Source organism: Montipora capricornis, chromosome 2, assembly GCF_036669925.1.
Source record: "Montipora capricornis isolate CH-2021 chromosome 2, ASM3666992v2, whole genome shotgun sequence".
NCBI classification, from domain to species: Eukaryota; Metazoa; Cnidaria; class Anthozoa; order Scleractinia; family Acroporidae; genus Montipora; species Montipora capricornis.
The window spans coordinates 53,224,775-53,252,274 of record NC_090884.1 but is presented as its reverse complement, the minus strand read 5'-3'; the positions used below and the strand labels follow the sequence as shown (position 1 = coordinate 53,252,274).

Below are 27,500 nucleotides of genomic sequence, written 5' to 3'. Positions count from 1 at the left end.
AACGAAACCTTTGTTAGGTGTCCTAGCTAAACCATTTCCCTTAGTCAATTAAAGTGCACACAATAGTTTTCAGAAAGAACAGGTGACAAGAAACTCACCAAAGTGGTTCTTGTGATCGCACGAAAAAAGGAAAGGACGCAGAAGATGTAACGATGCGCTTTGTAAGAGCGAGAATGACGACAACTTCTGCGAGGGCATCACCTGAATATTACTAAGTGAGGGGGAAATTTTCTCGGGTGCTCCCTCTCTTCAACGTCGTTGTTGCTTTACGAAACAATTGAGGGTGTGTTTGATCGACCCTATTCCGAAATAAGTATACGGGGAGTGATGATTTACAATGGTATGTCTGGCGTTTTGAAGCATCAACAAGAAGAAAAAAGATAAGGTTAAAATAGCATTTTAGCTGGGGTTTGAAAATTTTAATGTGAATCTCCGTAAAAATGAAGGACTTCCAACTTCTATTCCATTAGCCTGGGGGCCTGATTACATGGAGAATTTCAGCCCTGTTAGCCGGGCTGAGATTTGAAAGAAATCCTCTTGAAATGAAAGTGGCGATTACATGGAGAAGGTTTCAGCCCGGGCTAAAAATCCTAGCCCGGTTTCAGAAATTCTCCATGTAATCAGTCCCTCAGGCTAATGGAATAAAATTTAGAAGTTTCAGAAGCCGGGCTAGGATTTTCAGCCCGGCCAAACGGGCTGAAAATTACGCAAAAAGTCCATGTAATCGAAATGACATTTCAGCCCGGGCTGAAAAAGGAACGTGAGCATGCGCATCAATTTTGTTTTCGCATCTCGGAAAATTTTGTCACGCAAACTTGCGTTTTGCGCCCGGGCTGAAATTCATCATGTAATCAGCCCCTGGGGCCACGCTCCGCAGTTGGGGTTATGGAGCGAAAAGCCGCTCGGCTCGCTTCGCTCGTCAAATTTTTTTTCGCCACGTTCCTTTTCGCTCCATAGCCCCACCTGCGGAGCCTGGTCCCAGGCTACTAATACTATTCCCGCAATACGGGCAAAAGAACACATCCTCTCGTAATCCTAGCGTAGCGCGCGACGCGACCTGGGACCCGTTTCTCTGAAGTCCCGTCACTTCTCGGGGTGTCAAAACTTCCCTCTGTATCATAAAAGAAGGTTGTCAGCCTACTTTGAGCATATTGCTGCTTCGTTGGCTTCAGAAAGTTTTTCGTTAATATTCAAGGACAATCCACTCCAAGCTACTCCAAGTTCAGGATTTTCGATAAGAGCCAGCGGACGGCAAAACTCGCCGGCTATTGCACGTGAACTCTCCACCTACTTTTCCTTGGAAATTACCCCAGACTTAACGAATAACATGAGAAACATTCGCACAGAACACGAGCCTTAGATTGACAAAGGTTTGTTCATGAAAAACAAAAGAGGCGCTTGAATTCTGAGAAATGTTGGGGGCGATTTCTGTTTTCCTGACCATTCGAGGATTGAGCGCACGTTTTTTCGAGGCAGCTGTCTAGCAGTCCAGTACTTGTTTGTAAGCTGCCTGATTTGAAGCGTGAAAAGTCTTTTCGGACACGACAGATGAAATACATTGCACGCAGCTGTATAGAATGCGAAGGAGTCATAAAGCGACTATGTCACGCAATTTCCTAAAATGTGTTTCACCATCAACTGAATCTCTAAAAGTATTTAGAGTATTCATGTACTCTTTCTGAATTAAAAAAGCCAAAATTTAATGATGTGAGTGTTCTGTTCAAATACCCTAGCTAATTTGCAGGAATGCAAGAGATGCATTCTAAAAGGCCCGAATTTCAAATTTTTCTCCCCCAGACACCCCTACAAGCTTGTGCCTTCGGCCCTCGGAAAGTGTGCTTTTGGTTCGTGTTGTCCATTCTCTGCCTTAAAGTCCTCCGGTTGTGGGGAATACCAAAACTTCTATTGAAACCCTGAAGTTATCAGTATAATTAAGAGAATTTAGGTACTTGTAGAGTGAAATAGGTCATAAAAGCTGCATTTGACAGAGTGAATTGTTAGCCTTGCCCTTGAAAACTTACTTTCTCTTGATAACGTGCCACTTAGTGGATTATGTAATTTATCATATGACCTGTATACCCCTGCATGCCAGTTCCTTCTAAACCCATCTTTAGAAAATCCCTGTATGAGAGGGGTACACTTAAGTCTGGAGCTTGAAAACCCCTTTTGCCTTGTGAGCCAAGTACTCAGTCAATAAGCAAATGGTACATTGGTAACTGGACCATTGTATCCATTGCTGATGATTTAGTGGTAATTAAGTGATAAATCTGCTCCTTTGTTTGCACTTTTATGAATATCAAGTGTTTTGGTTTTAGGGCTCTGAAGGCCCTGTAGGGCAGCCTGGTCCACCTGGCGAACCTGGAGAGAAGGTAATTTTCTCTGTTCATTCCACCATTCCTTACCACATCTACAACCTACCACATGAAAATTCCAATCAACCGTTACCTTACCACAGCACACCACAAAATGTTATGTTATGTGTCATACCATTCTCTACACCCTACCTCACTTTGGCTTCTTCAAACCCCTTCCCAGTCACCTAACTCCATTAAAGCAAACTACAACCCAACCCACCACAACCTCTACCATGCCCTACCCCATCAAAACACATCACACCACATTTATGTCACACCTTCCCCACATCACACCTCATTTAATCTCACCACACCACACCCCACCATACCTCACTCAATCTCACCACACCCTATCTTGCCACACCACACTCCACCATCTCAAGGCACAAGACACCCGGCCACACTATACCCCAACCAATCCCACCAAATCAAACCACATCACCCACCTTACTCTGCTTTATCACATCAACTCTACATGCCCAGCCAAAGCACAACCCACCACTTCAGGTCACTTTACCAGGCTGCACCATGTTTCACCTAATGCACCCATTAGTTTAGCACCTTACACCACACCCAACCTGCAGTTATCATGAATAAGTGAGATTATATAATTTTATTCAATTTTCAGGGTGATCAGGGACCCAGGGGACAGTTTGGAATGATGGGCCGTAAAGGAGAAAGAGTAAGTGTTGGCCTCTGCATTTCTGGTTAAAAAAGGCCCAACTGTCAAAAGGTTCTCTTGTCTTAAAACGATTTGTTATCTTTAGGGAACTCAAGGCAAAAAAGGAGAGAAAGGACCAGCAGGTTTACAAGGGGAAAAGGTACAATACATCTTATGTCAAGCAAAATAATGTTTTCAGGTTGCATTTTTTACAGGCCTCAAAGCCTGAAGAGGTGTTACTTCAATTTCTGCGATTAAGTTTCATGATAAGAAATAAGTGGGAAACAAAATTACATTGGTTTGTAAACCACTGATATTTTCCAAAACATTCCAAATAAACATTACTGGTGATTCTCAAACATTTTAAAATTTATTTTCTTAGGGTGAACAAGGACCTTCTGGCCCTAATGGTGCTAATGGTGTTATGGTAAGGGTATATCACAAGTGTTTGCCTTGAGATCTGGAGATCCTGTGTTCAAGATGTGCTCTGCACTCATTGAATTTGATCCTTGTATTCCCTAGTTCAACATCTCAGCTGCGCTTGTAAATGGCCAACTGGTTTGCCTCTGGCCAGAGGGATTCTTAACAGTTGTTGCTGTTGTTGTTGTTTTGTTCATTGATCATGTTTCATTGGCCCTGAAACACTCCTATGGGGAGTGGTAAATTAAGTATGTATTGAATTGTATTGTCTTGTTTGTAATAATTGAAACATTATTTAAACAGGAATATATAAGTTACTTATTCTATGAGGATCACATGGAATGGAAAGCTTACCGTTAGTGTAAATTTGGGAAATTTGTATCAGCTACACAGAGCAGGAACTGTGAAGCCCATTTTGAATGTGACAGGGCTAAAGATACAATGTATCTCCACCAATCCCTCCCTGTCTGCAGTTCTTCAGACATGGATTAATAAACATTTCTTTAATTTGCTTTTGGTTCATTAATTACATGTATTAATGAGCTTGATGGGAAAAAGTGTTTATCCTCTGATGGAAGAGTGCAGTCATAAAATGAATAGTTTCCATACCATATTATGCCCTGAAGTCTCTTGAGGTACAGATCGAATAATATTCGCATTTTTCTGTTGCAGGGACCACAGGGTAAAAGAGGTTCAAGGGGTCCAATGGGTGAACCAGGCCCAAAGGTATGAGTAATAAAACAGGGAGTGACAACTCTAACAATGCCTGTTTCAGGAGCAGAACACAATTCTTCCAGGAATTTGGAGAATTCAAAGGGAATTGGGAGACTCCACAATTTTTTTGGGAAACATGATATATTTCAGAAACAAATTGGGACATCTACCACAATATTTCTCAGGATCACTTTAGACCAATCAGAAACTGCTTTCATTGCACATGATTGCAGGAACGCGCACACCAACTTGACGAGCACACAGTTGGGTCCAATCGAGCTGTCAATCGTTACGGTCGTGGTTACAACGCACACACTTAGCATATATTATTTAACAACAGTGGTTACACAATTAAAAACAACAGTTAATCTATGAATTCATAGACTTCCTGCAATATGAAATCACAATTTCGGAAAGTTTCCTTGTTTTCCAGGAATGTCTGGGAAAAACATCGGGAGGATATGTCAAATAGTCAGGATTACTTTTAGTTTCACATTGTTGTGCTCAACAGCATTTGTTAGAATTGTTACCCCTGTTAACAAACATTCAAGAGATTTTTCATACCTGAAATAAGCATTCACTTGAATGCATCACAATATTATTTTACATGTACTTGGCAACATAGTTAATAGAGGGGACTGGTTTTAAAGCTTGGCAAACATCAAAGGAACAAACAAAGATGCCAAGATTTAGGTTGGAAAGTCCACGACCGTGGACAAACTTTTGTTTTTCGTTCATAAACTATGCATGAATTACATAACCAACACGTTTCTATTGGTTAGTTCTTCAGTACGGAGTAAACAACTATGGTATTTTGTGCACGGATCAAGCCCAAAAAAGAGAACAAAAACCTACACCAAAGAAATTTGTCGGGTTTCGTAAACATTCCCCTCTATTAACTATGTGGGCAAGTAGATCTGAAAGAGTAACTGTTAATATTCAAGCATTGCCACTTTGCACTGTGTATTTATGACAACTTTGTAATCTTTGTAATCAACAGGGCATGGAGGGTGCTCCAGGAGGTCCTGGACAACCAGGACCAAAGGTTTGACCATCAAAGTACTTTACTTTATCCCGTTAGGATTCATCATCAGAATGTTGCATTAAAAACGTATTAGAAAATCAGTTCAGTTCAGTTCAGTTCAGGTTCAATTTTACAGGGAGCTACTGGCAATCCAGGTAGACAAGGAGTCTATGGTGCAAGTGGACCAAGGGTTAGTACATGCATTCTAAGGCTGAAAAGATAAAAATTGTTTTCATGATTGTTTTTTAAACGAATACTTTTGTTAATTCCCTTTAACTGTGTGAGTCTTTGTTAATTCCAGTTCTCAGTACCTCTGTATATGCTCACATTTAACAGAATACACAGCAGAGAATTGTGTCAGAATGATTTGTGATTGTATAAGACTCAGTCACCTTTGCCAAACAAAGATACCATTCTCACTGATTTATAAAAATCTTGGGGAGTGTATAATAAAGTGGAGCTTGAAGTGCCTGACGAGTCTCCTACTGTCCACTGTGACATTTCCTCGCTACCGGAGGTCTCTTCTTCTGCATTTGCTGGCCTGTTTACTGGACTCAGCTGACTTTTTTTTTTTGACACAGGGTGATCCAGGTGCTGATGGTCCTGAAGGGGAATCCGGTCCCCAGGTATGCTAATTATTGGTTTTCGAGGTTTCTTTTCAAACGTTTTTCTACATTATAGGTAGCAAATTAAGTAGATTATTAAGACCATCATAACATAAGAAGGTTGTCAAAAGTCATATTTCCAAAATGTTTCAAACCTTTCAAATTGAAAACACGTAAGGCGTCTTTTTGACTAACCTTGTAAACTGACTGAGGAAGTAACGTACTGATAAGTGAGAATAACTCCCCCCTCTCCTGAAATGAGCTCTGAGTGGGAAAACGCATTTCTTGTTTGTGCAGGATAATGTAAGTTTATTTCAATAAAGTTGTGTTATTTGATGTCACAATGGTTAGTTGTTTGTTTCTTCCTACTCAGGGCCTACCAGGTCTGCAGGGACGCCAAGGATTGCGTGGCCAACCAGGAAACCCTGTAAGTGCTTTTCCGATCAATCTGGTGAAGGATCCAATTAGCTATGAAATACAGAACTGTTTGTTGCTACACAAAAGGGATGGGTAAAATGCTTGTTACCATTTTGGAAGGCACTGTTATTCACTGACAGGATGTATTTTTGACTAACTGTAGGATTTTTGTAATTTTATTTTGTAAGTAGTTGAAATGAAAGTAAAATTATTAGATGTTCATTTGCAACTTTCATGACATCTCAGGAATGACTGTAAATATCTGTTTTGAATTGTTTTTTACACAGGGTCTACCAGGTGCAGATGGACCAGCTGGAGAAAAAGGAGAAACTGTATGTGTTAAAGGCCAGTTTTCTTTAGTATCAAATCAACAAATTGTAATGCTCTCTTCCATGGCATTTACAGTACCATTCTATTCAAAATCTGGCTTTTTGAAGGGTCCTTTCCACGCCTTGTCAATTTTTAGAATTTTTAAATTTGCAAATCTTAGAAGTCATTTTGTACTTCACTGGTATTCTAGTCAAGAAGAAAAGATCTGTAAACGGAGCAAGATACAACAGCCTTAGTTATATATGCATTGTTTCATGTGTATGTCATAGATCTTTGCAAAGATAAACGGATGTCAGCAATGTGATTTTAATGTGTGGAAAGTAAAAATAGAACACTGAAAAACGCAGACTGCAGACTGTGCAGACCGTGTGTAAAATGAAAATTCGGTTAGCCTGAATTAGGCCTAAATAACATTCGGTTAGCCTGTTTACAGTTAGCTCTCAATAATAGTGAGGGTAACGCCGTATTTTACCCCTTGTCTGCACGGTCTGCACAGTCTGCAGTCTGCGTTTTGGGGTGACCGAGTAAAAATACACTCCGTTTGGTCAACAGCAACAACAAATCAAATCATTACATTACATGTATGCCAGTAACAATGCAAATATTGAAGTTTTGTCTGTTTTCTCTCAGGGACCACCAGGCTCTCAAGGGCCACCGGGGCCACAAGGAGATATGGGCCCTAAGGTACGTTGAGTTGACATCAAGTATGCATGCATGCTGATTACATGTACCAGGAAATCTACTGTGTTATTTTAGTATAGGCAGAAAGGAGAAGGACAGGATTCAGGCTGCTCTATTAAGAGGAGATCTACTCATTCCCTTGGTTCATACTACCATTTTTTCAACCAATCAGAAGTGAAACCAAAACCAATCGTGGCTCGCGCATGCACATTTTCCCGTGCTTTGTATTAGCAGAATGCAACTTGAGACCATTCAAGTAACTTGGAGAATCTCAACCCTGGTTGGGTGGGGAGGGGAAAAGAAGGAAAATGAAAAGGAAGTGGAGAGAGGGAAGGGAAATTAGCGATCATCTGCAAAATAAGCCACTTGATTGACTGAACATGCTTCCTATATTTTTTTTTTGTGTGGAAATGTGCTTTTGTGTTAAGTTTCTGTTGCTGCCCCCCGACTGTGGAACAAGCTCCCTTTTGAAATTCGAGCTTAATCTTTTAAAATCTAAGTTGAAAACGTTTCTTTTTAAAAAGGTATATGATAGTTAGTTTCATCATATTTGTTTTTCTTTTCTTTTAAAGATGTGTATGCTATAAATTCCTGATATGCACAGTAGTGTTATATGTTATATATAAGCTTGTAAAAACTTGATTAATTATATTCTTATGTAACTCGAGTATATTTAAATCGTTATCTGGAACTAAAATTGAGAATGTTTCATAAGCAACACAACGTTGCGACCATATCTCACGGTCTTCTTCAGGCAACTGACAACTTGTCTCGTGACAGAATTGCCACGTGACAAGCGGCTACCAATCAGCCTCACTGTCCTGTCCCACGTATGTGACAATGAGTGTCTGAGTCCTCCCTTCCTATTGAGAGAAGGGTTTTCAACTCCCTACCAAATGGCCTCTTTAACTCCTCTCCTGTGCCGGTTATCTTCTCTGTCCAAGACCACCACGTCCGATTTAAATCTACTCAAGTTACTTATTCTTCTACTGGATAAATCAAAACATTCACGCTTATATATTCTTATGTCCTTTTTTTACATCGTAAAGTGCTTAGAAAAGCGATGTATAAGCGCTATATAAATTTCATTATTATTATTATTATTATTATTATTATTATTATTATTATTATTATTATTATTATTAAAGAAAAAACAATAACTACTTACAGTTTGTTGGTTTTCTTCACTTCGCCAAGGTTTTTTCGCGTACACTTGACTTCCCTTCCCTTCATTTCATTTTTTCTGTTTCTAATCATGACGATGATGATTATGATTGTGATTATTATCAATTCATTGTCATAACAGCCATTAAACTTGTTACGAATACTTGGAATTCTCAGCAAACTTCAAAAGCTTATGGCAATATATATATTTTTTTGAAGCAAGACTGTTGTTCTCGCTATTTTAACAGGGTGGAACTGGACGAGAAGGAAGAAAAGGACAGGGAGGCTTAGCAGTATGTTTTTCTTGTTTTTTAATTATATGTACATCGATTTACATAGACTTCAAATTTAACGGATGACTCGCGATCGGTCTTACTTACTTAAGGATTAAGGGAACATTAATTAAGACATGCGTGTGTTTTTTTTTTTCAATCAGGGAGAGAGAGGACCAATGGGCTCAAAAGGATTCCCGGGAGCCCCTGGAGATAAGGTAAATGTAATATTTTATGCTCAGAGTAAAAATGGAATTAATCGTTAACGTTTTGATAGAGCGAGTGTCGAAAGTAATTAGCGAATTGCATTGGTTTTGCATTTCTTCACTCAGTCATAGGTTCAAAGTTCTCGCGCCGTTTTGTCAACCAATCAGAAGTGAAACCAAAGCCAATCGTGGCTTGCACTTGCACATTTTCCCGCGCTGTGTCGGCTACGTGTAATTACTTCGAGCTTCGATTGGTTTACTGGATTGTCTCCGTCCTTCCTTTTTTATTGGCCAAAGTAATTACTTTGGTTTCGGTTTTACGACGGTCGATTGAAACTCGTTCTAAATGTGCAAAATAAATTGTTGTAACAGGGTCCTGAAGGGACACCAGGAGACAGAGGAATCCTTGGGCCACAAGGAGCTCCGGTAAGTCATGTATAGGTTTAATGTACTTCCAGAAATTATAGAGAAGAATTTTAAGAGTCTCTCTTAGGATAATAGGCAAGCTGGCATAAGTGACTGTCATACCACCCCATACATACATTGCTCTGGAGTCACTCAAGGTATTTGCGACTGCATTACCACTCCCGTTATCGTTTTTGTCCTTAAGGGGTTCCCCATTGATGAATATAAACTCGTCTGATATTATAGTAAAATCTATTAGACTAGAAGTAGTACTTTGGCAGGAAAAGGGTTAGAAAGGTAAAGGTAAAGGTAAAGTAACTTTATTTAACGTCGGTAATTCCTTCAGCCACGAGGCTGGCATCAATGGAAGCCGACGGTGCGCCCTTCACCCCCCTCCCTCTGTCAGTGCTCCGTTTTACGGGTATTTAAAGCTACAGCTACACGGATCAGAGGAAAGTCGAAACAGACGTTTAAGTCACCGAGGATCGAACCGGGGACTTCTCGCTCCGAAAGCCGCGCACTAGCCAACTGAGCCACGACTGCTCAAATGAAGAGCACATTGATGAGTGTATTTCATTTTAGAATTCCCAGCCCAAAGAGGTAACGAAAGAGTAAGCCTGGAATAAAAGAAGATTTTATTTTCAATTTGTTTTTTGGACTCATTACTTGAAGCCCATTTTTTTCTTATGATAGGGTGAAATGGGATCTCAGGGACCAGCTGGAGGGCCAGGGCCTGTTGGACCAAAGGTACTGTTATCTACAATTCACACAGGGAGCATTGTTTGAAGCTTGATTAGCATTAGGGACTGGCCGTTGTTGAGAAGGAGCAGGGATGGTCCAAAATGGGAGGGAAACTTATTTCTTTATTTTGGGGGTAAAAAAAAGGAAAGGAAAGGAAAGTAACTTTATTTAAGTGTCTAGTCGTTCTAGCGCTGGGGCACTAATTGGGGACACTGTAAACTGAAATTAATGATGAAAGCAAATGAAGTCAAAGGTTGGTTTTTTGAGGAGAGGGGAAACCGGAGTACCTAGAGAAAAACCTCTCGATGCAGAGTGGAGAACCAACAAACTCAACCCACATATGACGCCGAGTCTGGGAATCGAACCCGGGCCACATTGGTGGGAGGCGAGTGCTCTCACCACTGCGCCATCCCTGCACCCCTGGGAGCAGACTTTCACACTTTTAGAGATGAGGTCAGGAATTGAACTCATCCATCCTTGTTGTCTTAATTATAATGACCAGCCTCTTGAATTGTGCCTGAAGTAAAACCAAAAGCCATCGGTCAGTATTAACTGGAGTAAATTACACCCAATCTGAGCTTTCACTGTCTTGTTTAAATTCTGCAGGGTGTAATGGGAACACAAGGCATGCCTGGCATGCCAGGGATAAAAGGAGCAAAGGTATCGCATTTACTTTGTTGATATCTCAATAATTAAAATGTCATTGCTTTTGGGTAAAGCTGAAAGTGTGCTAAATTGTGCTTATTAATGTTTTTGTTATTCAGGGCAGCACTGGTAGAGCTGGGAGAAGAGGATCCCGTGGTGGCCGGGGTGACAAGGTTTGGACTTATAATGAGGCAATGAATTTGTTAATGAATGGGACATGTCCAATATATGTTCAATATATGTCCAATATATGTCCAATATACGCAAACTGATACAGTCTGTTAAATGATCAGTACGGACTGCGCAGGGAACGTTGGACAATATAGCTTTGGTTAGGATTTGCAATAAATTTTTTTAACAATTAAAACAGACTTTTCTACCTGTGTCTTGTACTTCTTTCAAGCATCATTTTTTTTTTGTAGTGTTCGAACCCTGAGATCGTTGTTTCCAAGTGCACACAAACTTTGTTTCTGCAGAATGAGAGGAACAAAAATAATTAGTAATTGTCTCACAGGAAAAGTAAATTTTATTGAGTACAATTCCACAAACATTTATCAGCCTGGGCAATATAGAATGGCAGTGGAATGTGGTAGTGAAGGGAGAATATAGAGAGAAACAGAGCATTTAAACAATTAGTTTCTCTCCTGTTTGCCACGTTAAACTGAGTGATAGACCGGCACAAATGTTGTGATGATTGAAATAAAATGCTTTTTTTTCGTTTTAGGGTTCTAGTGGTCCCCTTGGTGATATAGGAGGGGTAGGAGCAAGAGTAAGTATCCTTTGCACAATAGTTTTCCAGCTGAGTTGAATGTTGTGTTGACATTTTCAGATTTTAATTTGTCTTGTTAGGGACCGAGGGGAACCAAAGGCAGTCCTGGAACGCCTGGCAAACCTGGCACACCTGTAAGAAAATTTGTCTTTAGTTTGATGCGTTGTTTCTTGTTGTTGAGTCTTCTGGGCCAAGTTGTCAAGAAGCTGATTAAAATGCCTATCTACCTACCTTCCTTCCTACCTACCTGTCTGTTTATCAGTCTGTCTGTCAATCAGTCAGTCAGTCAATCAATCAATCAATCAATCAATCAATCAATAATCCAATCAGTCAATCAATCAATCAATCAATCAGTCTCGGTAAAGGAAAATGCTCAAGGTGTCTGCGGAAAAATGAAATTGTCGAACCGCTATTTTTTGTATAGGTTCAAACTATAGATAAAGTTTTAGATAGTTGGTATTTAATATTGCCTTTTAGTTTTGAGGCCTCAAGCTCCTGCCCTTCACTTTGTTGCGGAAATACCCGCACTTTGTTGCATCTTAGTCACAGATGAGTGCACTCCAATACCATGTGACGAATTTTTGATGTGTTAAGAATTGAAGGAAATATCACGCACCAAAGTCGAAACTCTCATCTCGTACTTAATTTGGACAGATAAAGTGCCATAAAATCCGTCTCCGAAGACAAACGAAGAATTCCTCGCACGGTATTTGGAGTAGTACAACCATCTACTAGAACTAACTGAAAATTTGGAAGCGCTGTCTTAAAACCCGTCGGGACAAGAGGTCCGAGAAGTTCTAATTTTGGCATCAAAATAAACCCCTAGAAAATCGAGCTTGAAGATTTCGCGTGCATTTCACAGTCTGCTGAATAACCCCGCCCCCTACTTGAATGCCAATTATGCTGAGCCAATCAGCGTTCGGGCACGTGCTAAGGTAGCAAATCGCGCGTGAAGGCTGTCAATTGACACCCAATCCTTTCACGTGTGATTGACATGATACGTCAATCATTTTTCGCGCGCAGATTATGGCGGGAAACAAAGGAAAGCGATTTTAGCGGTTTTAAAATTAATTTTTCACAATTTCATCTGGGAAAATTTATTCACAGCCCACCGATTTAAGATTTGCAAAAAAAAAAAAAAAATTGAGCGAGACGCCCAAATTTACCTTTACCGAGACCTTAATCAATCAATCAATCAATCAATCCGTCAATTAATCACTCACTCACTCAGTCAGTCAGTCCGTCAGTCAGTCAGTCAATCACTCAGTCAATCAATCAATCAATCAATCATTAAATAAATCACTCAATCAATCAATCATTCAATCCATCATTAAATGAATCTTGATCCTCAAGCACTCATCCTGGACGCAGAATTATTAAGTAGTTACTTTAGAGCAGTGAAAAAAGTATTTTAAATGCCTGTTGCGGAGTTTTCAAAGGAGCTGGCACTTTTGAGCTAGCCTCCAAGATAAAAACTACAAAGCCGTAATAAAATTCTGTCTTACGGTAATTCTAGGAGTACGATTGAAGTGAATTTCTTTTTGGCTGGAGAACAAACTGCAATAAAATTTCACTGAAGTCAAAATCCAGCACAGAACAACTAGTCCCTGTTGGTTGAAATCCTGCTTGAACTTGAAAAGCCTTAACTTTAGATGCATACTGTGTAGTTTATTTACAGTGAAGACCTGGTAAGAATGGGAGAAGTGAAGAGAGTGTTGTACAGGAACCTTTTGTAAACAAAGAATGGTTCCCGCCAGATCAAAACTAAAGTTAAATACATGGTCACTCAGGAGTATAAATGAGTGACGTGCTGGCAATTATTTGGAGGGTTGTAACCTTGCAACCAACCATCTTCCCATCCAGGGGGAGTACAAATACTCCTGGGGGCCATCTCGAAAACTTTTCGGGCCCGAAAAGCCATTTGTGAAACTCTCAACCGCTTCTTTTGGAAAGCCGATCTTTTAACATATTTTCAAGGTAACAAAAAGCAAATGACTGTGAAGTTTGACGACCTTTCAACTTTCCGTTCTTGACATACAGAGAGAATTGTGACACCCGAGAATGGCTCGTAAAGTTTCAGGACTTCCGAGAAACAAATACAACTTATAATCTGACATTCAAGCCAAAACAGTGGTCCTTTACAAATGGGGATAAGCTCTGGCTCAATGGGCCACAAAGCTGGAAACGACTCTTACGATCTATTAATCTATGTACATTTTGTGGGTTGATTTCTAGGGTTTTCAAGGAAACAATGGCATACCAGGAGCCCAAGGACCGCCTGTAAGTAGATGCTGTTATCATAATTTAGCAAAAGTTCAAATAATTTAAGACATAAGATGAGTTTCACTCTTAGCAATGAAAGAGTCTGTCTTCAATTTTTTCAATTGGAAAAATTTAAAACGTGGCCGATTTCACTGAGTAAAGTAGCCCACGCTTTTCATCGGCTGTCGATACTTGTTGAAACCACTGTAAGCCAAAGCACTTCCTTAATGTCTTGAGGTTGTACAATATGCGATCCAGCGAGCCATGTGAGTCAACATGCGAGCCACGCAGTTATTGAAAGCTAACTGTTTTACAATGGATGCTGAGACTTAAATACTACTGTTTATCAGCGCTATTTGAAATGGATGCTTAGACTTGAATGCGAGACCCGCATGAATCGCATGGGTGGCTCGCAGTTTGTCAAAACCCAATGTTTTGAAGACACTGCATGCGACAAGCGGCTCTGAATGTACACCCTTGTCGGAGTTTTTCTCTGTCCTTGTGTGGGCCCAGTTCCATTAGTAGGGCTAACGCTCACATGGGTAGAATGTAGCACTTCACGTTACCCTCAAAATAGTTAGCTCTGAATGTAATTTGTAAATATTTGTTACTTCATTTATTTCAGGGTCCTCCCGGTCCCAAGGGACTTCCTGGGCCAATGGGATCAAGAGGTGACACTGTAAGTGAAATAATGTGCACTTTCCATCTTTCCGGTGATGAGAGGTATTCTCAGGGAAATGTTACTTGATTCTTTTCCTTTTTCTAATTTGTGTAGGGTCCCGCTGGAGATCAAGGTGAAACTGGACCAGATGGAGAGGCTGGCCCGATGGTATTCTGTCTTTTGTTGGCTTGGCAAATTGGGGTGGCCTAATTAGTTTATCATCTTGGTAGCAATAGAATTTCGATCTGCAATGTTGGTCTTTCACATGGCCGAGTTGAAGCAGGGCTACCCCGGCCTAAACCGACTTAAATACCATGGCAACAACTGTAGTTTTGATCTTGGTCACACTTAATCCAGGATTAGGCCAAACACTGCGTCAAATTCAATCCATCTTCTTGAAACATCTGTGCAGAAAGCTAAAATTGTCAATTCTGCGACACCACCAAGGACTTTCATTTCATTTTTAGGTAATCATTCCCGTTGAAGAAGTTGCCCATTTTTGCGAAAAATCGCAAAGATCTGTTCTGAAGATTTTCTTCAGTGAATTATAATCGTGTTTGGTAATCTGTGTTGAAATTTTCCTGACTTTCGGTGATATTTTTCGCCATTTGAACACTCGCACTATAAATGAAGGTAATTGATGACGGCGGTTTGTTCTTAACATTTTCACGAGGCAAACCTTGGCAACAGAAGCCCACACAAATAGGCTCGTGATTCCTTAACTACCTTCGACTCTTACTCGTGTTCTTTGTCCATGTGAATAATACTTGATAATAGCTGAGGAAACTCGAGATATGTCCAGGTTTGCAGAATTCAGCGGTTATCCTTGTTGTCCTTAGACAGACATGTTTCGAGTGGAATTTTGTTTTTCGCTGCTTCGGTCGGAGAATCGTGTTTGTTTTCGTGGTTTTAACTAATTTCTTGAAAACAAAACTATGACAAATGCATTGGCATGCCTTCACCGTCTTAAAATATCACCCGGCACACTAAATTCTTCACGCTTATTGAGGGGCTGTTCAATGGCATTGATTAATCGTTGTCTTGTACTGCAGAGCTTTTGCTGAAGAGCATAATTATATTGTGTATGTTGCAGGGAGAGCCAGGTTTTGACGGTGGAGAGGGCCCACCTGGACCACAGGGACCTGTGGTAAGTCGTCTCTATGGATTCGGGCTTAATTTCCTTAAGTCTCGCATAGTGTCACATATTGTACTGTTTACATGTCCTTGCAGTTTCGTAGAACATCTGTGCACTTGAAAAGGCTTTTACTTCGTGTAGAAGACGCACATGACGTAACAAAAGCTTTAGGGGTCTTTAGGGATTTAGAATTCTGATTAGGTATTGTTTCACGATTTTTGTTCTATTGTTCTACGTCATGTGTGTCTTCTACACGAAGTAAAAGCCCATGAAAAGCCATTGAGTTTTCTCATTTAACTCTTAAGTTTGTTTTTCAAGCGAAAGTTAAAAGCGAAAAAATGCGTGTGTCGACATGGATGTGAAAATCCAACCATCGCCAAAAGCGGGAAATTGTAGCTCTCACAAAAACGGAAAGTTGCCAATTTGAGGAACGACTAAGCAAGCATCAACGAAAACGCCACTTATGGATATCGCGATTATTCCGTCCTGTTCATTGTTTATAAACCGGACGAATTATACTGTAATAAGAGTTCCTTACCCAAGGGTAAGATTTTCCCAAATTGGCCTAGTCCCCATCGGCTTCAGAAAAGTGTATTTTTGAACTGAGTTTTGCGGGAAAATAAACAAAAGACCATTAAATCGGCTAACTCAATGTTGTACCCATTACAACCCTTTAGGAATCTTTTAAACATGATTGCTACATTATAATGCAAATACAATACACAAAGAATCTTAACCCCGGCAGATTTGAATTGGTTTAAAAATAGGCACTTTTCTCATGCTGATGGGGACAAATCTGACACCAGGTTGTGTTGGGTAATGGACTCTTGACTGTGACTTTAACGTTATCGACTGTAACACAATCACGATAAGAAAGAAAGTGAACGATTCTTTTTTTGTATTCTCACGTAATAACACTAAGAGATGGAGAAACGGAATTGAATGGTGGAGCAAAGCAGATCAAAGAAATCAGAATCCTTGGTGGCCTGTCTCATTGAAAACTCCCAATATTCAGACGTCTCATTTATTTGAACACAGGGTGACCAAGGGCCTAAAGGTGGTGACGGATCCAAAGGAGCTCAAGGAAGACCGGTTTGTATTTTCTAAATGAAAAATGACTTGAACCTTTGGTTGAAGATGCTGTTGTCACTGTTTTCGCAAATTCCCCTCATGATAATTCGTGTTTCGTCCAAACTAAAGGGAGCTCGAGGTGAAAAAGGAAGCAAAGGACAGGCTGGGAATAGTGGAGAGAAGGTAAGAACGCAACGGGAATTTTGCCCTTCACCCAGTGATAGGCGATGTAATTTTGTGACTGCATCTCTACACTTGGCTATTGGCTAAAAAAGCGCGCACCATATCCTCCATCATTCAGAGATAAAGACCAAACCACGTGTGACTTGCTCACGTGCATTTTCCGGCGCTCAGCAGCGTTTCATTGGCGTTGGGTTGTGATTGGTTCATTTGACTTGCTCCGTGTACTTCGATTGTCCACACTGAGTAGTTACCTTAGTTTTAGTTTAAGGTTTTGAAGGTTTCTATTGCAGATTACTCTGTGATTCCCGAGCGACAGGCTGGAAGGCGTGTCAATTAAACGGTGATCGAAAACTCCTCTTTCGCCTACCTCATCGATAACAAAAAATGTACACATTTTTGTTGTTGTATTTTAGTGAAGGACAACTCTTAGTAAAACGAGTATGTTTGCGAGATTTCTTTCACTGAGCTATTGGGTTCTACCGATGTTTATTTGTTTGTTTCTGTCAGGGCCCACCTGGTGATCCAGGCCGAAGTGGAAGAGATGGAGAAACTGTAAGTGCATTGCTTGACTACCTGTACTTTTTTTCATTTCAAGGGTGCTTTTATGCAGATCTATGGTCTTTTAATTTAGCAATCATTACGTTTGTTTGTTATATTGGAGTTTAGTAATAACAAAAGGAGTTTCGGAGCGAATACGTTTTACCCCGTCTTATTATATGGCAAGCAATTCTCTTGCTAAACAGAGAACTCTGGCTAGTTTTCGGTCGGTATTTTACAGTACGGCCATTACCATGGAAATGACCTCCCGGGAAATTCAAGCTGAGCGAAACACTGGAGTTTTAAAAGAAGCGGAATTTAATCTCTTCACAACAGTGCAATCATCCGGCAAGCGGAATTTAGTTTTACGTGTAAAAGGTTATCGTTCAAAATTCGCTGATGGAAAACGAAGATTAAGAACATTCACCAAGCGGAGAAGTGACCGATCCCGCAAAGAAACCATGCCATCTAATAAACAGCTCACCAACCTCACTTCCTCGGGACCCTACTGGGGATTATTGGCCCTCGGTCGTTTTTGTACAGACCTCGCTACGATCGTTGCTGCCTCGATCTCGGGCCAATATTCCCCAGTACGGCCCTCGCACTCGTTTAGTATGAGAGTAATGTCCAACGTGAGCTTATAAAATAATCGTCCATTAAACGATTTAACTTGTCAACCTACTCTCTTTACAGGATTTGTGACTACCCATAAAGTTGAATTGTTCCCTTTTAGTAAAGGAAGGTGTTATAAATGATCAAACTTCGCAGAACTCAGTCTTTAAAAAGGGCTAACTGAATTTTTGCGGGGTGGGGAAAGCGGAAACCTAGAATTCAGTCAGCGTCAGTTCTGTGGGATTCCGTTTCCAATGTTTTATCTTTTTGTCTTAAACATAGGGACCACGTGGCATGGATGGGGCGCCCGGTGACCCTGGAGCACCTGTAAGTGTGGTCCGCTATGATATCAGTACTCACATATACTATTAGTATTCAACATACATCCTGACTTGGGATCCAACGTGGTAAATGGCATAAGAATATGAGCCAGCTTTCTAGGAATATTGCGGGCATGAAATGCGGGATATTTGGATGGAGAGACTTCTACGTTACGACCATTTGGTCCCTTCTCGTCTTTTTCGAGATGGAAAGGGCAAAGACGTAAACCAAAACGCATTTTGTTGCGTTCAAGTCGACATCATTGTTGCTTGAGCTCCCTAGTTGAGGCTGACAGCCTCTATTTACATTGGACATTCGCATGATAGTTTGCAAGCTGTATGTTTTTGAGATACTCTTCTTCCGCATATGTGGTTCGGCTCGTCCAGAGGAAAACATGGGTTCTCGTCTGTTCGCCGATGTAACGTAAATTCCGTTGGATAGGGTTGATATGTGGATGAGTGACCGTTTGGGAACACCCGGCAATGTACTTATGGGAGTTAAACAAGTGTGGTGTCGAAGTGGATCTCCACCTGACTCGATGTTTTTTGTTCGGTTGCTCCAATTTTTCCACGTCATCAGCAAATTAGATCAGGCTGTGGTGCTATGCTTCGTTATCACATTATTCACTAGCAGAGGTGCTTTGTATACGCTTTCGACCCCATCTCGTTGAACTACGCCTTTCGGAATTCAGACTCTAAGAATCCAAGAAAGGGTGATCAGTTTGTAGAGTCAGTTTTTTTCTTTTTTTTCTCCTTTAATTTTCCGAAGCTCATTCAACTTTTCTTGATATTTGTATCGTTGTGCAACTGTAGGGAGTACAAGGTCCCCGTGGTGAAGCAGGCCCACAAGGCAAGCCGGGAATGACAGTAAGTATCAGTCTTACTGATTTATTCCTTCTTGAAAATGCTACACCAAATCTGTTATTTTTGTCGCCGACATGTGGCTTGCATAAAAGTTTATTGTCTTTACATTTCTTGGCAAACCTCACGTGCAAAAAACCATCTGGTGATATTAAATGCCGCTAACATAACATCACAATAATAAATAACATTAATTATTTTTTTCCAAGAGGGCATGGTATCGAATCTTGTAATCTGATTGGTTCCTCGCGCTGTCCGGATTTCCCTCTTTCTGCCCACGGGCAGGGTAGCGCTCGGAGAGTTTTTGTCCTTGACCTTAAATTTCCACTTTTTGACACCGAATCCGTGTCCTCACAAAAGTTATTTTCAAAATAGATTGTTATCAGACAAGAGAGTTGGAAACAGAATTCAAATAAAAATATTTCCTCTTTGAAACGTTCAGTTTGTAAGCTGCTTACTGCATTCGCTATCAAGCGCGACGCGAGTCAACAATTACAAACGTGATTTCCGAGAGGAAGAGAGAGAGAGAAGTCGTGTTTCACTCCCCTCCCACGCAGCAACAAAGTTTCTTTTGAAAGTAACTTCGTCATTTGACTATTTTTTTCTTGTTCAGGGACGCCAAGGTTTGACAGGTCCTGCTGGTAAACCAGGCCCTCAAGGAGGACCGGTACGTTTGAGGACTTTGTTGTTCTTCTTTGTTCAGTGAACAAGAAGGTAGTTTGGACCATAGCTTAAAGGCTCTACGAAATTCCCTTATGTCCACCCAATAGATTTGCCGCTATGGTCTCGAGTTGCAAATAGCTAACTACAATCATGGACAAAATTCTTGGGACACATTTGCACTTGCGACTGTTTACACACACGCGACGCAAACAGTCGTGCGAGGTTCAAGCTACACATGCCCAGCCCCTTGCCCCACCCCACATATGCACCCGCGGTAGCTTTTTTTTCAGATTTCTAACGTACATTGTATTGGGTGGGAGAGGGGAGGACTGCAATCGAGTTTTAAAATATGGCACTGCTTTTGAAAGTAATTATGAAATCATCGATATTTAAGCGTTTTGACTGCCCCAACCAATTTTGTCCTCGATTGTAGTGGTCTTCTTGTTGTTGGATTGCATGCTTTCACCCTCTTAAAAATACAACTTTGTGCAACTACGCCATCTACTTTCGTTTTGGAAAAAAATTCTGCCGAAACTTCTTCCAAGACCACCAGAACATACCCCTTTGACTTTCGATTAAAACGATCGGGGTTTTTTGGCGTTTACTGTTTTTATTGGCTCGTTCTGGCTCTAACATTTTGCTCGCCTAAGATGGTGGTTGCATTTTCGTCTTTTGTTTTCTTTGGCTTTCTATAGTCTTTCCGAAAGTACATGCTTTTCTTCTTGACCTAAAAATAAGTGTAGGCGATGATTGTATCGACTGCAGCATCTGCAGAGATTAACTGTATTTGTAATACACTCAATGCAGTCACCTCTATGATTTAATTAAGATGTATACTCAACATTTACGTACAAATCGCAAAATGTATCTGTCTACAGGGTTCCGAGGGTGCCGTTGGAGCTGCGGGCCCGACCGGCGAGAAAGGAAACACTGTAAGTACCCATGATCTAATTACACTAGCAGATACTTGCAAGGTCGTTTTTTGGTTGTTATCACGTGTTAAAGTTTGTTACCTTTTCAATTTTTTACTATTCCTTTCTTCATCCCAAGGGTCCGGAGGGTGAGGCAGGTCCAGTTGGTGCTCAAGGAAGAGCAGGTCCCGATGTAGGTGTTCTTGCTTCTGATCTTGTCAGATCGGCAGGGGTTTTTGCACAACGTCGAACGCCAAATGTAACGAATCCTACACGTTTTAAAGTCGGTTTTAGGGCCTAAATATGCGCTACAATAACTGAAAACTAGCATTTCCAAATCGCTGCTTCTTTTTAATAACTTAGGATAGAATGTCTCAGGATTATTTAGCCGAGCACGACTCATTGGGGAGACTGCAAATCAACTGAGATCAGAACAAATCAAATGAAATGTTGTTTTTTTTAGGAGAGGGGAAAACCGGAGTAGCCGGGGAAAAACCTCTCGGATCAGAGTAGAGAACCAATAAACTCAACTCACAGTATGGCGCGTCGAATCCGGGAATCGATCCCGGGCCACATTGGTGGAAGGCGAGCGATCTCACCACTGCGCCTTCTCTGCTCCTCTAATGAACAACTTTTACAATAACTAAAATCTGTGCTTAGGGCTGATAAATGAAGGAAAACATATGTTACAACAGCGAAAAGCATTCGGTATTCGGCTTTCCGCAAAATACCCCTGCTCGTGTCAGATTGGTTTCTTTGTCTAAAATGCGGTCCTCGCCTACCTAATTACTATGACGTGTCCTGACAGTGACGGTTTTTCAACAGGGGATGCCTGGCGAAGTTGGACCATTTGGAGAAGCCGGCCCGAATGGAGAAGCGGTGGGTAACATTCCAAACCTGGCCCCCGTTGTTGTAAGCCCTCTGGTTGACATTATCTGGTGGATAAGGCACTATCCGCCGACAGATTTCAGTATTTGCTCACTTAACCTTGAATATGCACTCTCTAAGCACATCTAAGCGAAGGCATGTACAAAAACTTTGACCAATGTTTAACTTGAAGTACATTTTGTGCTCTGAATGTGATGTATCCACTGGACAAAGTTTCCGGCGTTTGAACAACCGGAAGCTGCGGTTAATTCTCGCCAAAGTACGCTGTCCATCCTTTGGTCCTCAATCAGTAAGTGTGAGGTCAACTATTAATCGCCAAATGGCTTGTAAGAAATCAATGGTTTTATTTTAATTGGATATCAGCACGAGGATAAAATCTTTTGTGAACTTTACGCTTGATGCGAATCGCGGAAGTGCTCTTTTCGTGAACTTCTAGTTGACTTATGGTGCAAGTTTGTACTCTAAGATTTTACTTTGTCCAAAAGGTCATCATGCGTTTATCTTACTGTTATAAGGTTAGTTTTGGTTTGGTTTGTTTTGGTTTGGTTTGGCATGTTTTGTGCTTGTATGCTTTTGATCTTTTCTTTCGAGTGATACATCTTGTGTTTAACAAAAGGTATCTGAAAATGCCTAAAGTTCGACTAAATATCCTCGAGAATGTTTCCTACATAATGGTTCATAACTTGTCAATACAATCTTGGACAGAATAAAATGGAACAGAAATGCCCCCTTCCGCCTTAATCAAGGATGAACAGATGAAGCCACTTGAAGGCCAAAATGCGCCATTTTCCCATTATTGATTTTGGGGGGAGGGGTGGTCTCAATGTTCCATTCAATTGCCCAAGATTGTAGTCTTACAAAATGTTCTTTTTTTCTTTTCTAGGGAGATCCCGGAGCCGCTGGGATGCCAGGTCGAGATGGTGCTGCAGGGATGCGGGTGAATAAGACTCTTTATAGTTTTGTTGTTATCTCAAAGAAAGCCTGGTTTACTTCGCAGTTTTACTTTATTCCTCTGACAGCCTTGCAACGGCCTTGTGCTCCATTTGTCAAAAGCCCGGGAAATTATTTTGCACTCGACAAGCCATGCATGAATAAAGCGGTGCAATTCTGAAGACTTGGTCTTGTTTTCAGAATAAGAGAAAGATAAAGCTGATGCTACCTGGAGACATCTTAGTGTTTAAGATAGAATAATAAGTAATGCTGCAGTGAACCAGTTGCTTCAACGGCCAAAATGACAACCGAAAAAATCAGTGTTGTAGGCAGGATTCCGACGAGGCTGCGACCTACTTACACCGGCCGGTTTCATGAATCCCTGGGGAGAGGGGTCGCTTGCATTTGTCCTTATTCGACACATTTTCCCGCTGGTATCTGCGGGCTCGACAGTGCCTTGTGTCTCAAAGTGTAAATGCCCCTGGAAGCAACTAGTTTACTACCTTTTACCATCTACAATTGCAAATGGGCCTTGGTCACACGGCAGCCATCTTGAGTCCCGAGGGATTGAAATTTGTTTTTGCGCAACCGAAACTCGTTCCCAAACAGTTGAACTCGAGGCTCGGGGTAAGAAATCTATTGTCTAAGGCCAATATGGCCGCCGCGCGAATAAGGCCCATCAGTGCCGTAGCCAGTATGAAGCAAACCGAGGCACTTGTGCCCGGTCATTGTTTCGTGATTTTTAAAAATAAAGTGTGATTGCAGTGTTGTCTTTAAAATGTTCTCATCATAAACACCTAAAATACCAACGAAGAGAGAGAATTTAACCGTGGACATTTGCCTCAGTCATAGTTTTTTCCAGGCTACGGCCCTGCAAATAATGTACGTCATTAAATTCTCAACCTCGGTTAATGCATTTCGCGTGTTCTGATTGGTTCAATCAATCTCGGTTGTCAGGTCATATACCTTAGTTTGACCTTATATGGTAAAAAATTGCGCTAAGCGTTGCTAAAGTAATTTTTTTTTCGCCGGAAAGCGAAATTTCTCTTTGAATAAAGCCAAAAAAGAAAAGAAGCCTTTTTTGTGGAAAGTTTGGATCAATTCCGACGTTTAGAAGTACGAGAAAAAGCAAGAAATGTTTTTGTGATGAGCCTACATCTGTCTGACCACAAGGTATTACACAACATCGCATCTTCATCAAGTTTTCTCGATTTCGCTCGGATTTTCACGCTTTTTTCGCTCGTATTTCGTACTTCCAATTGTTTGGGGTTTAAAGAATTTAATAAAACAATTATTCCATTCGCGCTTGTTGGATATAAGACTGGTTATAGCCAACTCATATCCAACGCGTGCTCATGGAATAGTTGTTAATTATTTCCGATGATGAGAAAACTCTAAGCTTCCTGGCTTGTGTTTTATTATCTGTCATTAAAGCGCTAAAGATGTAAATTTTTCATGCTATCTTCCAAACAAATCCCCTTAACTCTTTTGTTGTTTGGTTGTTTATTGTGAACAAGGGAGCCGCTGGAGAGCCTGGTGCCATCGGACCATCTGGACCGCCTGGGCCAAGGGTGAGTTGTCTGTCTTCTTATAGGAGTATGAGTCTTTCGACAGTCGGAACGTGACCCAAATTTCAAAGAATGGAATCAATCCAAAGCGTCGTTTGACTTGTTTACGGGAAACTTAAAGGGGCAGTGTCACGCTATTTTAGTCAAACTTCAGAACACTAAAAGACGTCTTTGCATCAATGAAGACCAAAAAATGATGCTGTAGTCTTTGTTGCCAATAACGGAGTGCACTGAAGCTATTCTTTGTTGTTTGCACCCAAGGATGGAGAGGATGGAAACGGATTGAAACTTTAAAATACTGGCAAGTTTGGAGACGACGTCTTCAGAACGTCACCAAAAATTAATAGGAATAGCTCTTTGTGCCATAAATATATTTCATACCTTGTCAGTGGGTTGTCAGGAATGATTTACTTGTGAGCCAATGTACAAGTTAAATTTTGACCCAGTTTTGACCTAAAAACAGCAAATTTAGCCTGACAGTGCCCCTTTAAGACAGTTTTTTAACATCGCGTTTTCAGAGCGATGTGACAAGTCGAAATTCTACAAACCAGGTCATAAAAAAAAGTGTCCCCATGTCCCGGGCTTTTACGCTTTTATGAAAGATTGGGAATATCTCTCTGCTGTATATCTCGAATTCAAATGACAAAAACACTCAGCCCAGTCATACATTAATTAAAATGTTGTAATATACTGCACTTCTTTTCCAGGGTGATGCAGGTGGGCGTGGTCCGCGAGGTCGGCAAGGACCGGGTGGTGATCGGGTAGGCAATTTTAAACATTTAGTTTGGACCGAAATACTGTTTCTTTGATTAATAGCCCGAAAGGGCCATTCACGGGGCATTGTTGATTTTTTTCAACAAGTCTTAAAGTTTAAAGTCGTTAAAAACTTACATTTTTACCAGAGCTCCTAATATTAGGATCTCAGCCTTCAGCACAGAAGTCGACGATTATGCCGTTCCCTGGTCGTTGTTTATTTATGTTTTCATAACTTTCTTATTTTTGTTTTTGTATTTTTTGCTTTCTTCCATTTCTTGTTGGACCACTGAGTGCTTATTTAATTTCTATCACCTTAGTGTTTTGTGAAAGAATGCGTTTACCTACTTATTTACCTATCTATGTGTCTACGGCTTTATATATATAATTACTTATTTGTGGATGATGATTTTGAGTTACACAACCACATTGGAGTTTGTTATTACGGGAACGTTGCTGGACCGACTTTTGTTTTCTCATTTTGTCTTCAAACATTTGCAGGGTGAACCTGGAAAAGATGGCCCAGCGGGAATTTCAGGATCACCTGGAGAACAGGTGAACATTATTATATTCTAATTCCTTACCCGTTCAAATTAACGAATGTAAAACATTTATCATGTAAAAGGCCATTTCAGAGTTCACTTCCAAGTGCGAAGTTTTTCTTATGAACATTAGTTTTCATTCATATGTAAAGTAGAACTAATTACCATCGCAACAACTTCCCACTTAGACTCGCTTTGAAGGGGAGGTAGACATGAACTCGGAAATGGCCATTTAGCAACCACTGCTGGGGTGTGTCAACACGAGCAGTGTGCGACCCTCTTTATTGTGTCTTTACAAGCAAAATACTGAAACTCTGAAAACCTCGAATACAACAAGAAAACAACTAATATACTGGATATTTACAAACCAGACTGACCTATGCTAGTATAACTACGGTATAATAAACGTGCTAATTCTTATGCACAGTACGTGTGATACGCGTATGAAAAAATTAACAGCCCTTGGTCATTGGGTATTTCATTTTGAGGGTGCAGGGACGTTCTTAAGACGCGAATGAATACAAAGGAGAGCTACACTATACGTACACCAGCTGTCCGCTATTGAAGCAATAGACCTTATTCACGATGACCGCCATGTTGGATTTGCTATTATCATGCAAATTAGCTACACACTTCTGAGGGGGCAAACAACACAAGTTCGAGAGGTTATAACGAACATCTTAGCTACACAGATGATTTGTCTCACGTTCATTGAATGTTTATCACCTAAGTAATAAAATAGAATGATTACACAAGGTACTTTGATGATTTATTTAGTGAAAAATGAGCACTTAACGAAGTAGAAAGTCAAAATGTCAAAGGAATGAAAAGATATAAAATTATTATGAAAGGTACTTAATACTAAATTCTAAAATGTACTTTCAGTAATGTTATTTCAATATTTCGCGGAGCCGATTTTCCGCGAATTGCCTTTTTTTCCAATGTTTGCCCCCCCCCCCCCCCCAGCATTACACATGGCTAATTTGCATGACAATTTGAAAACCAACATGGCGGTTATCGTGAATAAGGCCAATTGTAATAACATTGTCTGTAACACCCTAGACAAAGGGCTACATAAGCCATGATAAATACATAAAATTGAACCTCAAGGTCAATGTGACTTCTGATTGCACTGTTCCGATTGAATTTTCATAATGCCATTTTATTTTATTTTTTTAAGGGACCACCCGGACCAAGCGGTGACAAGGGAGATCGCGGAGAGGCTGGTGGTTCTGTGAGTATATGGGGTATCCTGTTAAGAACAGCCGGTTTTGGTCCAAAAAAAAATTCTTAAATCTGAAAATTGCCGTTTCTGTTCGTTTTGTTTTTATTGCTGGGAAGGTCTACAATGTCTCTTTAACAAATTTATGTCAGTTTTTCATGCGTCTGTCCTATTATTGATCATCAATTTCGTCATAACATTGTTAAAGTAGCTGTGGATCCGCAGACTACTTTGACAATGTTATAACGAAATTCATTGTCAATAACAGGACAGACACATGAAAAACTGACATCAATTTGTTGTTTTACAATAACAGAAAGGCAGAGGGGTCAAAATTAAGTAAAAACACGAGAAGAACACGAGACAAAAATGAGCGAAACTTCAACCTGACGCGAGCAATATCGCATCATTATCGCATAAATTATAAGCCGCTCATTGCTAATAAAAATTAGCCTATGAGCGCGCGAAAATTTTGCAGTCATTGTAAAATTTGCTTTTGTCTCCCTAAATTAGTGAGTTCCCTGATAAAGAAAATTGTATTTTAAACAATTTTTAGGGTCCTCAAGGAGCACAAGGTGGCAGAGGGCCTCAAGGCCAACCTGGATCTAAGGTACTACAATCTCTATAAATTACACAGGGAGGTTTTCTGTACGTGAAAGGCCGTGAGAGCCCCGATGATAAATTTTCAATTTTCTCCCCAAACATCCACACAGTTCACATCAATTGCCACTCTGTCTATGCCGAACGCCCTGGCATCGTCGCGAAATGATTAGAATAACAAAAATTATATATTAGGATGAACGATCTCGTAAACATTGTCGTGGTTCTTGCCTAAACTCCCTGTCGACTTGTGGTCTTCATCGAAATACTTGTGTGGATACGTTTTCTGTTCCTCTTTCCTTTAAGGGACCACAAGGATCTAAAGGTGCTGCAGGAAGTAGTGGACTTGACGGTGCTAAGGTACGTTTTCTTA

The 27,500-nt window shown here is 40.6% G+C and overlaps 2 protein-coding genes across 2 annotated transcripts in view; both read left to right on the top strand.

Annotated features, from left to right (window-relative positions):
* LOC138026970 (collagen alpha-1(XIII) chain-like) overlaps nucleotides 1-5,411 on the top strand; it is a 20,330-nt gene extending 14,919 nt beyond the window's left edge. The window contains exons 12-18 of the mRNA XM_068874458.1: nucleotides 2,316-2,369; nucleotides 2,983-3,036; nucleotides 3,122-3,175; nucleotides 3,398-3,442; nucleotides 4,108-4,161; nucleotides 5,150-5,194; nucleotides 5,310-5,411. Coding sequence (XP_068730559.1) covers nucleotides 2,316-2,369; nucleotides 2,983-3,036; nucleotides 3,122-3,175; nucleotides 3,398-3,442; nucleotides 4,108-4,161; nucleotides 5,150-5,194; nucleotides 5,310-5,396 — 393 coding nt within the window. The 3' untranslated portion in view covers nucleotides 5,397-5,411. The remainder of the gene's footprint in view (nucleotides 1-2,315; nucleotides 2,370-2,982; nucleotides 3,037-3,121; nucleotides 3,176-3,397; nucleotides 3,443-4,107; nucleotides 4,162-5,149; nucleotides 5,195-5,309) is intronic.
* A 342-nt stretch (nucleotides 5,412-5,753) lies between these two features.
* Nucleotides 5,754-27,500, top strand: part of LOC138026964 (collagen alpha-1(I) chain-like) — a 52,539-nt gene continuing 30,792 nt past the window's right edge. The window contains exons 1-32 of the mRNA XM_068874448.1: nucleotides 5,754-5,799; nucleotides 6,152-6,205; nucleotides 6,483-6,527; nucleotides 7,156-7,209; nucleotides 8,619-8,663; nucleotides 8,807-8,860; nucleotides 9,221-9,274; nucleotides 9,947-10,000; nucleotides 10,601-10,654; nucleotides 10,759-10,812; nucleotides 11,364-11,408; nucleotides 11,489-11,542; nucleotides 13,644-13,688; nucleotides 14,296-14,349; nucleotides 14,446-14,499; nucleotides 15,425-15,478; nucleotides 16,505-16,558; nucleotides 16,667-16,720; nucleotides 17,228-17,272; nucleotides 18,152-18,196; nucleotides 19,003-19,056; nucleotides 19,664-19,717; nucleotides 20,592-20,645; nucleotides 20,764-20,817; nucleotides 21,450-21,503; nucleotides 22,396-22,449; nucleotides 23,960-24,013; nucleotides 24,718-24,771; nucleotides 25,265-25,318; nucleotides 26,486-26,539; nucleotides 27,084-27,137; nucleotides 27,434-27,487. Coding sequence (XP_068730549.1) covers nucleotides 7,198-7,209; nucleotides 8,619-8,663; nucleotides 8,807-8,860; nucleotides 9,221-9,274; nucleotides 9,947-10,000; nucleotides 10,601-10,654; nucleotides 10,759-10,812; nucleotides 11,364-11,408; nucleotides 11,489-11,542; nucleotides 13,644-13,688; nucleotides 14,296-14,349; nucleotides 14,446-14,499; nucleotides 15,425-15,478; nucleotides 16,505-16,558; nucleotides 16,667-16,720; nucleotides 17,228-17,272; nucleotides 18,152-18,196; nucleotides 19,003-19,056; nucleotides 19,664-19,717; nucleotides 20,592-20,645; nucleotides 20,764-20,817; nucleotides 21,450-21,503; nucleotides 22,396-22,449; nucleotides 23,960-24,013; nucleotides 24,718-24,771; nucleotides 25,265-25,318; nucleotides 26,486-26,539; nucleotides 27,084-27,137; nucleotides 27,434-27,487 — 1,479 coding nt within the window. The 5' untranslated portion in view covers nucleotides 5,754-5,799; nucleotides 6,152-6,205; nucleotides 6,483-6,527; nucleotides 7,156-7,197. The remainder of the gene's footprint in view (nucleotides 5,800-6,151; nucleotides 6,206-6,482; nucleotides 6,528-7,155; nucleotides 7,210-8,618; nucleotides 8,664-8,806; nucleotides 8,861-9,220; nucleotides 9,275-9,946; nucleotides 10,001-10,600; nucleotides 10,655-10,758; nucleotides 10,813-11,363; nucleotides 11,409-11,488; nucleotides 11,543-13,643; nucleotides 13,689-14,295; nucleotides 14,350-14,445; nucleotides 14,500-15,424; nucleotides 15,479-16,504; nucleotides 16,559-16,666; nucleotides 16,721-17,227; nucleotides 17,273-18,151; nucleotides 18,197-19,002; nucleotides 19,057-19,663; nucleotides 19,718-20,591; nucleotides 20,646-20,763; nucleotides 20,818-21,449; nucleotides 21,504-22,395; nucleotides 22,450-23,959; nucleotides 24,014-24,717; nucleotides 24,772-25,264; nucleotides 25,319-26,485; nucleotides 26,540-27,083; nucleotides 27,138-27,433; nucleotides 27,488-27,500) is intronic.